General features: G+C 40.0%; 1 protein-coding gene and 1 pseudogene across 2 annotated transcripts; one reads left to right on the forward strand and one right to left on the reverse strand.

Annotated features, from left to right (window-relative positions):
* Positions 1–1,492: 1,492 nt before the first annotated feature.
* Positions 1,493–3,416, reverse strand: LOC143532251 (GDSL esterase/lipase 6-like; annotated as a pseudogene). Its single transcript, XR_013135141.1, has 5 exons — positions 3,061–3,416; positions 2,826–2,962; positions 2,311–2,532; positions 1,970–2,219; positions 1,493–1,713 (listed from the first exon to the last, which is right to left on the reverse strand). The product of XR_013135141.1 is annotated as a GDSL esterase/lipase 6-like (transcript).
* A 27-nt stretch (positions 3,417–3,443) lies between these two features.
* Positions 3,444–6,774, forward strand: LOC143532252 (GDSL esterase/lipase At5g55050-like). The gene is made up of 4 exons (XM_077027351.1): positions 3,444–3,459; positions 5,364–5,531; positions 5,937–6,175; positions 6,367–6,774. The coding sequence occupies exons 1-4, from the start codon at positions 3,444–3,446 to the stop codon at positions 6,772–6,774; spliced, it is 831 nt and encodes a 276-aa protein (XP_076883466.1).
* The last annotated feature ends 3,691 nt before the right edge of the window (positions 6,775–10,465 follow it).

The raw sequence follows: 10,465 nt of genomic DNA on the forward strand, positions 1-10,465 counted from the left end.
CACAATTAATTCTTTGTTTATATTAGTTAAGTTTTACAAAACTGCCGCAAACCATCATTTTTCCCGCGAACTCTACATTTTATCTTCTATCTTTTGTTTCATTCACCCTATCAAAAAAAAAAAAACAAAAAACAAAAAAAACCAACAAAATATATCTTATTTTACTTCATTTCCATTTGCATCTTCAACTTCTTCTATTTTTTACGTACCATAAACAACCACTTTGAAACAAAATTGGACTTATCCTGTGGTCATCCATCTTGCGAGAGCATATAAAAAATGTGATCAAATCAATTAATTATGAAAGAGCAAATCATGATTGCTCAGTATGCTGGAGTGATTACCTCCACAAATTAGTTTGCATATAATTTGTATTTAATAGTATCCTTACATATTAGTCATTTTATTGTATTATATCTCTTATTGTAATTGAACAATTTGTGGTTTCATAGTATATTCAAAACACTAATATGATTGAGACACGTAGTAGTGTGGAAGACTTCAACACAAAAGTAGGTGGGTGGGCGCATGCGCATAGGTATGTAGGGTTCAGGTGAAGGAATACACATAGGGGAACGGGTTCGGCTTGTGATTACTTGTTTTTCTTTAGTGTATTTTGACATCGAACTCGTAGAAAACCCAAATCTAAGTGATAAACAATTGGTTGTCCGTCCCTCGAAATTTTCCGAACCCTTAGGAAAAAGTTTATGCCAACGCCACTGGTGCAAATAGATAAATATCACCTATACTATTGTGGCGGGAAAGGAGGGCTAAGTCTAGTATTCCTTCACAAAAGAACTATAAAAGAAAAACATATCAAAATTAATGGATTTTTGTTATCATTAGTAAACTTTGGAATAGATAAAAGATTTCTAATTATGCGAGGAGCACGTGTAATCTATACGATATAATATATATATATATATATATATATAGGAGTAAGTGACCTTTTTAATTTAAAAGGTACCTTTATTGTTAAAACATGGTTTTTTAAAACATTATACATTCAGAAATAGTTACAATAATGGTCATTCAATTTCATATCAAATTTTGTTAATTTATTAAATAGTTACACACTTAATCATTATTTTAAACCAACTACTCTCGCCACCTTTTAACGACCATAATGTTTTCACATGTCAATATTTTTTTTAAAAAAATTACACCATAAAAAGGAGTCCACATTCTCGATTGAAATGTTAATTTGATCATAATTTTTTGTAACAGTCCATGATCGAGTCGTACGGTGTGAGATATTCATACAACTCCATTGATGAAGGTTTTGTCCTGGCTTCATATATTTTTATCATCTATAATTGTTTCCATTTTTTTTTCAATAAAAAAAACAGTTGCTTCATTGCCAACATAAATTGTACTGCTTAAAATTGATTATTGAGACCGACATTTTATCGATTCAAGTTGATTCGACTCGTTAACAAACTCTAATCATACAATGTTTTAGTGAATTCCAAGCTCTTCGCTAATAGGTTTATCAGTAAGCAGCCAATTGAGCAAAGTTAATTGGTGTCACAAATTGCTTGCCACCACTGTATAGAGTCGTGGCTGCAAGCTCGGAAGCATATTGTGTCGGATGGTACAAGTCCCAAAAGAGATATTCGTCACGATTTGAATATAGATTTGCATCTGGGGTACAACTCCTTTCCGCATTCAGCCATCCTTCGCCACAACATGCCGTGTCAATGGATGTAAAATCTGCAAAGAATCAAATTTAGCTTGTTAAGTTGAGAGAACATATATAGAGCATGGTATGATATAGGCTTGAATCATGCTTCAACTAGTTTCGGCTATATGCTCCGAAAGGCAACATTTCCAGCGCAAAGCTACTATTACCTGAATTCATTGCTTAATATGGTACTGACAGGATCCTATGAGTTTTCTGATAACGAATTCTAATACAAAAAAAAAAAAAAGAATGTGGCCTATTTAAGTGTTTTATTATTATACTTACTAAAGAGTTGCGGATGATCGATGACGTTGATGGTCATTTCGTATGAATTTCCAAGTGCGTACTTCATATCCGGCAGCTTATAAGACAGTTGCTTCAAGAGAGTGTCAAGTGACGAATGAAAAGCTCGAGCAAAAGTGTTTTCAATCTCCAAGCATCCACCTGTCCCATTGTTAATTCTTTGTGATGGGCAACATCCGATCGGTGGTATGCTTATTATCCCGAATTTCCTTGCTCCGAGGTTGTACAATGCCTTTACAGGTTCAGAACTACTTAGTTTTATTCAAACGTTTTCAAAGTAGCATGGAATACATATTTGGTTAGAAAGCATTTATTGTACTTACATTTATGTGACCCTCATAAGCTGTAACTAATAAATTAATGAAAACATCAGGATCAACCTTGCTTTTGTTTTCAAAATAGGCAAAAATATCGTTGCTCCCAGTGCTGATCGCAATCACCGATTTTGCGAGTATGTGCATTGCCATGTCTCGACCCTTTAAGTACGTTAGAAGGCTGCACACACTCTCGAATTGCTTGATTTGCTCGGACATAGGTACAATATTCTGTTCAAAATTTCAACATATTAGTGGGACAAAATGAATTTCATATATTTTCTAGGAAAAATGAATTCTAATAATCCAAAACTATGACTAGTTAGCTAATAATGACACTTATAATTTTCGCTTTCGTTTCCTGATCAATTTATCTTACTAAAAGTTAGTAGTGTAAGACTATAATCGGTCAGATCATCAGTATGAATAATTTATTATCGATATGTAGGTATATATAGAACTTGGATTATTTTTAACCAATTTGAATGTGTTCTATGATACAAACATAATAAAAGAAAATGTACCAGATCTTTTCCAGTCACGTCTAGAAGACCAGATGCCGCAGAAGCGAAGTTGACGCCTCTAAACATTTTAGTAGTGAATCCTCTTTTTTAAAAAAACAAGTACGGTTGTGGGCTTCTGGAATGTCCTAAAAGCTTAGCTGCATTCAAGCATATTATCGTGTTAGAACCAACAAAACAAATAACATTGGATGTTTATAATCATTACACTACGACTCAATCAAGTTGTCATACTAACATAGAAAATCAGCACTGTTAAGGCCGTTGCTGAATCGTCCAGTGGGTTTCGAATGGAAAAAATCAATCCCATTGTGAGGGAAATCAGCTCGTATTTTGGTTGCGGGCAAGAAAGAATTCGTTCCAGCATCAGCCGTCGAGTCACCGAATATGAAAATGGGAGGCGTGGGCTTGGTGGAATAAGAGATTTGTAAAATATGCAAAAATGTTGCAATGAAAACAATATAAGAAAGGACGTTTGTTTTCTCCATAATAAGATATTAAGATAGTTTTGATGTATTTGCAATAATGATTTGAGTAACTTTAAGGAAAAGTTATGTTATTTATAGATATTGATCGTTGGTATGATAAAAGCTTTGATGGTTTCTTACTTCGAATTAATCGATGAAGATAGGAAAAGGTATGTTAAAAAGGACAAATAGTTGTAATAGATAAATGGGAACCCTTAGATAATCGTTTTGCAAAGAAAATTGCCGGCTCAAATAACGAAAACAAACAACAGTGAAGTAGCCAAATAGATTTGATTTGGACAAATTTCTTTTATCGTTTATAAATGATCACCTTTTGCAATTTGACCAGGTCGTTTTAGTGACTTTTTCAAAATTACAATTTATCAAAGGATCCTTTTTTTTTAAATTCCGGGAACGAATCAAGTGGGGACGCAGCGGGGCCTGAGCTTAGAGGATTATAGAGCACATGGCTACACACCATGGTGTTAGGGGTTCGAATCCCTCCTCGCCCACAACTGACCCAAAAGGGAAGAGTCTTTCCCTCTGAGGTAGGAAAATCATGATCGGGAATTCGGGATAGTGGACCTAAATCTATGGAACTTGGATGTGGGTCTTTTGTTTTTGTCGAAATAGAATGACATTCTTTATTATTTATTATAAATGAGTGAAGCATTACATATAGTATGTTCATCTAGGGATGGCAATGGGTCGGGTGTAGGCATTCCAAAACCCATACCCGGTTATGAAAGTCCATCCCAAACCCGTCGGGTTTTAATCGGGTAATTACCCATCAGGTTTCGGGTTTACAATCGGGTTTTGTCAAAAGACATGTTGGGTATACTTGGCCTAAAACCCATCCGCATTCTATTGGGTTTTGACAAAATATAACTAATCGATCACAAATAATGATTACCATAAAAATAAAATGTCTCAAATAATTATTATAAACAAGTTTCAACAGATAATATATTTAAAATATTTACAGTATACTATATATAAACATAAAAAAAAGTTATGTCGGTTAATATCGGGTATATAATCGGGTAAATTGGTTAATGTTGTCGGGTAATTGGGTATATTACAAATCCCAAACCCTAATAGGTCGCGTATTACCCGCCCCAATTATGCCAGGTTTCGGGTTTCCTTATCGGGTTCGGGTTTCATTGCTATCCCTATGTTCATCCCCAATCAATACATTTTTTTTTGTTTTAGGTGTCTGTAACTCTTCCTCAGTCATGGGGCGGAATAAACACCTCTAACTGAGGTATAAATAGTCAATTTTGAAAGAACTTATTGTCAACTTTTTTTTAGTTATGAAATATTGTTTTAAAGTCTTTTAGTAATATTTAAATCCAACAAAAGTCATGATATATCAAACAGTCATCAGCCCAAGTCTTAGGTTCTGGCAATTAATTGACTTGTCAGCGTCAAGAACTCTTTTGGAAACAATAGCTCATCAGCGACACTCAACTGAGCATCAATATTTAAGCTGTTCATTGAAACTAAAGTTCTTAGTAATTTTGAGCCCATCAAAGACACACAAAGAAAGAGAGAGTGATGCTATCATGGATGTTCCATCTTCAATCATGGATAGGGTTGAAATAACTCGTCATTCAAATTAACTTGCTTGAAATCGGCTCGGTTTGTACATGATCAAGTTCAAGCCGAAGTTGGATCGCTCATTACCTCGCTCATATTGTATTAGTTAATATATTATATACATTATTGATATTTTATAAACTAAATATAAAATACATACTTAAAGCCATTAATTAAATTTTCACCCACTCCACCTGTTAAAGAAGTGCCTTCCGAACAAAGTGTCACACTTTGGAAACTAAACTACAAATTCGCAGTTAAAGAACTAAAAGAATCACAAAATAAACGCTTCAACAAATTCATCCTAAATTGTCGAGATACATCCATATGTATGCTTAACATCCATTTTTATTTCATTTACAAACCGAATATCTTTAAGTTTTGGTTATATATTTTGCCATGACTAAAAGTCCCATGCTCACTATTACTATAGTTGTTACAACCGTTATTTGTTCATTGAGCTTGTCGAATGCAGGATCTCCAGCTGTTTTCATACTCGGGGACTCATTGCTTGACGTTGGAACGAATAATTTCGTATTAAAGGCCATAGGAAAAGCAAAATACCCTCACTATGGCATCGACTTTTTCAACTCGACACCTAGTGGAAGGTTTAGCAATGGTTTAAACATGGCTGATTTCATCGGTAATGGTGCATAATTTAAATAAATCAAGGGTGACAATTTCCGACACGATACAAAAAGAATTATGTTTTGGTTTGTCATATCTAATCCATTTAATAAACATGTTGTGTTTGGGTTTACTTGAACATATTGATCCACTAACCTTTTTTAATTAAACTTGTTTAACCTATTTATTATAGCCCACCAACCTGATTAGTATGTTTAGATAAATTAGTTAAACGGTTTGTGCTCGTGTTTCACAATTTAAGTGTGTCATGTCAGGTCAATGTTTATTACACGGATAAATATACGAGACATGTTTGGGTTGAAGAATTCAACCTGTCAACCCGCCAAATGACATGATTTTCACCCAATAATATATAATGTTTCAAGATGTTTATTTGTTTTTTTTATTATTGAATGGTCAGCTAGAGTAGTATTCGGGAATTCTGTGACTAGCCCACCAGCATACCTATCGTTTTTTTATGGCGGAGTATATTCGGAGAAGAGGCTCGCCAATGCCATAGACTTTACCCCGAGGAGACGTTGGAGACGCCCTACTAATCGCTTACAACCCGTCTCGTTGGTAGGACGGGAGAATCCGGCCATAGGAGCAAACTTTGCTTCGTCAGGAACGGCTATTCTTGACATCAACAGCGCAGTAGATGTAAGATTTCGAATTCTTTATTTAACCTAAACATTTATTAATAAGTAAACGTCAGCCGTATTAATAGAAGTCTCAGATTTAAAATGACTCGTTTGAGCCACGATCTATATCATATCATATCATATCTCATCTATTCGTAAATAGTAAGTTATTAAGTTATATTATGCTAATCGTATATATGTTTTTGTCAGCAAGCATTGCCACTATCCGAGCAAGTCGCACAAGTAATGTATATCCATGGGAACCTGTCGGGAACAATCGGCTCTTGGAAGACACAAGTGTTATTTGCAAAATCACCTTTTTTTCTAGGAGTGGGTAACAATGATGTACACTTTTTCGCTTTGTTTCGAGCCAAATTGAATCAGGAAGAGTATATTGATTCACTCGTCCAAACTTACAATTACACCCTACATACTCTATATAACCTCGGAGTAAGGAAGTTTGGGATTATTGGAGTGCCATATATTGGTTGTAGTCCGTTGATGAGAGTAACTACTTTGCACGGGAATTGTTCCGATATAGCCAACGCTTTGGCGCGACAGTTGAATGAAGGAATCGAACATATGTTGCAGGATATGATGGCTAGTTTAAAGGGATGATCTATTCGTTTGGAAATACGTACGACACGCTATATGACTTGTACGAGACCCCAGAACAATTCAGTAAGTATTGACATTGAGCAATACCGCTAATGATCCACAATGTTATATATCACTTCGTGCCAAGTTTTCTAACATTAATAAATGTACGCTTTCTTTTTTTCCTCAGATATAACGAATGTGAAGGATGCGTGTTGTGGATTGGGACGGTTTAATGCGTTTACCAATTGCCATTGAAGAAACACTAAGTGAACCCTGGACAGATTATAGATAATCTGGGGGTTAAGTAATGTTTCCCACGAGGATGAGGTCCAGCAGAGAGTTGTTCTTCAGGGGACCTGCAAAACAGACACCGTAAGCTCGTCACTGAGAAGGGGGGGGGGGTTCCTCCTTGTGACCACCCTCCGGCGTGAGAATCAGACTAGATTGCTCTGAATATAGTGTATATTAAGAGATTGCTAGATAAGATTGAGATATCAGATGATGATGTCCTTACCATTCCAAGGTGTTGGAGTATTTATAGCCGAAGGTAGGTTTCCTAGAAGGTACAGCCGGCTGAATAATATTCCTGTTCCACCAACAGTGGACTACGCACAGGCCATGCTGGTTGGTGGATAGGCTACGGCCAACAGTAAAGGTCGGCTGTATACTGTTCCTTTACTGCCGGCTACGCACTGTTCCACCAACTGTAGGCTGCGCACGTCCCATCGTAAGGGTTGGTGAGTAGGCAGCGGCTAATAGTGACAAACAGTACTAGAGGGTGCTCCTCCTCGTATTGTTGTCGGTGAGCTGTCACCCTGTGATTGGTTCATGGGCTGTTCTGGTCAATTTGTCTGTTCCGCCCATACCTTAGTAGGTATAGTACGAAAGACATTCCAGAAGCATACGGACTGGCTCATTTAGGCGGGAGTATTCCCGCCTTGCTCATTCCTTCATGTGACTACTGAAGTAGCTGATGCCTTGTGCGTGTAGCCTTGCTGTTAGTGCCGGGTAGCCTTCCCTGATGGCTTGTATCCGCAGCTGCGGGAACAGGCGGGGTACTCCACCATTGGGAGGCTTTCCCTGCGGGTACAGCTGGCGTACTGCGCGTAAGGTTCTTTGAGCATGGTGGGTCCTGCTGGAGCAGTTGGTCATTGCGCAGACGTCCCTGTTCAAGGTGAGTCTTGCGGGTCCAACTGGGCTCTGCTGGGACCTACCTCTTCAAGTCCCCCCAGTCCAATGTTCTTCTCATGAGTTATTAATAAGTGAGGTGAACTTTTGGACTTAGCTAGGGGTTTTGAAAAGGGTTTAGTTTTTAGGTTTTCCGTGGTGATTCTTCCCGCGGTTTTCCTGATGTCACGCAGAAATTCCCGACTTTTCTGCTTGATCTTTGGGTGTGAAGCGGGTAGGTTTGTAACCTCCTCGCACGTCAGGAGCGTTGAGTCCCACTTGTGTGGATTCTCCATGGGGTCTTGGTAGTTTTCAACATAGTGATCAATTATGCTAAAACCACCAATTCCATCTTGGAGTTTCAAACAATATAGTTCTCGACGTTCCCGTCATGCGGGGATGTTATTCCCGTTTCCGAAAACATGGCCCAGAAGATCCTTCTTGGTTTGAATTCCCTGCAGAGTACTAAGTATGTGAAGGGTTTTGCCTTGACACTGTACCCGCACTTGTCTTACGGTTACTTTACTTCCAAGGTATTCCTGGCGTCAATTCCCTGCAGAGTGCTAAGTATGTGAAGGGTTTTGCCTTGACACTGTACCCGCACCCGTCTTATGGTTACTTGGTTGCCAAGGTAAGGGGTATTTTCCCGCTTACTTTTGAATCTTTTTGAATTTTGAATTTCGAAATTCGAAGAGTTGGTGGAAAGATAAGAACAGTCCAAACATCTGAAACGTCGTGCGACGGTTTCTTCTGACTGTGTTAGGACGTGCAGGAAGTTATGGTGACGTGACAGTACATGGTCATTCCAGACGCTTTTTCAGGCGCGTGGGCGCGATTTTTCGGGCGCGTGGCCGCGAAATTAATGGTATGCGTCCTGTCAACAGCTGTTGCCAGCTTGCTTTTCGCCACGTGTCATAGTTTCATTGCACCTTTGATTTCTCTCTCCTCCACATTAAATTCATCGCATTAATTGCGATTAGTATATAAAGGGGGAGAGGTTTCTTTGTAATCCACACTTTCACTCTTCTCTTCATCTTCTAAGCTATTTCCGGCGAATACTCATCCTTTTCAGGCAAGCATTCTCCCGAAATCGTTTTCTTCTTTTACAAGATGTCTCGTGATCTCGATTCTACAGCTGATGACAAGAGTACTGCTGGTGAGTGCCAGTGTGCTCTGCCTGGCGATCTATATCGGTACGTCGTCAGGAAGTTCATGCTCGAGTCTCTCGAGCCTGAGTTTCCTGAACCCCATCAAACGGTGTACGATGCCCCCAGAGGCAAGATCGGGGTTTATGCTGCATTCTTTGTTTATGGGAATCTTAGGTTCCCATTGACAAAGTTTGTTTACCGTGTCCTTGAGAGGCACGGTGTTCATTTGACCGAGTTGCACCCCATGGCGATCGCCAAGATTCGCCACTTTGAGTGGGTGTGCCGGATTTTGGGCATTGAGCCTTATGTTGACCGCCTGATGACCTTCTACACTTGGAGGTGCATCCAGGGGTGGTATACCCTGATAACCCGAATCAAGGGTTTGAAGATTTGCGCGACCGAGCGCAGTCTTCGCGCGTGGAAGCGGGAGTTCTTCTTCATATCCGCTCGCGCCATCCCCCTTGCCATGAAGTTTAAGAACGGGCAAGCTCTTCCCAGCCTTCACGCCTCCAACTACGAGGAGGCGGAATGGTTTTCGAGGATTTCCCGGGTCCAATCTCCGGTTTACCGGTTTGCGGAGTCCGGGATGGTGATGTTGGGGATGAGCCGGGTGTGGAAGGCGGCTGATGCGCAAAAGGTTCCGATCGTCCTCGAATACGGTTCGAACTCTGTTCCTTACGGTATGCTTTTTTTCCTTTTGTTGATTCTGAATTTCATCTAACTTTTTTCCTGTTTATTTCAGAGGGAAACGACCTGCAGTCGCTCCTGAACCCGCGGGAGGCTGACGGTCCCGCTCGGATGGGTACTCGCGCTCTAGACGAGAACGAGTTGCCCATCCTAGAACAAACTGCGGATCGGTTCGTGGAGGTCTACCCGCTAGGCCACGAGATCCTGAGCGCCAGGCGGCCAGGTAAGGCGCTCTTCAACCCTCGACCCCTCAATGTTGAAACCTCTGCTGGAATTCCTCTAATCGTTTGTTCTGATGAGGAATCCGCAGATGGTCCTCCGTTGGTGCGGAAGAAGAAGGCTGCCGGCGGGAAGGGAAAGGAGGTGGCCTCCACTGCCGATCCAGCGCCTCGGTCTGATTCGGAGACCAAGAGCGAAGAGGTGGCGGGGAATCCCGGTGGTGATAAGACCACCGCTCCGGAGGCTGCGACTGTCACCTCCGGAGAGCCCAAGAAGACGACGGTAACCGGCGCAAAGAGGCTGGCTCCATCGGGTTCGTCCCCGCCTCTCCGTACCTTTAGGCTCAAGAAAACCCGTAAGTACAAACTTCCTTTATCTTTTAACTTCAGTTTAATATCGTTAACACTTATCTTCTTTACGCAGGCGTGGATGTTGACGCATTCCAGGGTGGAGCGCAGAGGAGTACCTCTCCGCCAATGACGATAGGC

Source organism: Bidens hawaiensis, unplaced genomic scaffold (assembly GCF_021521415.1).
Source record: "Bidens hawaiensis isolate Kalapana, Puna unplaced genomic scaffold, B.hawaiensis_p1.1 tig00009425_1, whole genome shotgun sequence".
Lineage (NCBI taxonomy): Eukaryota > Viridiplantae > Streptophyta > Magnoliopsida > Asterales > Asteraceae > Bidens > Bidens hawaiensis.

Bases quoted from the DNA above. Each gene is read 5' to 3' on its own strand.
- LOC143532252 (XM_077027351.1), top strand. The intron at 5,532-5,936 runs GTAATGGTGCAT...TTGAATGGTCAG, and splicing joins AAACATGGCTGATTTCATCG to CTAGAGTAGTATTCGGGAAT. The intron at 6,176-6,366 runs GTAAGATTTCGA...TGTTTTTGTCAG, and splicing joins ACATCAACAGCGCAGTAGAT to CAAGCATTGCCACTATCCGA.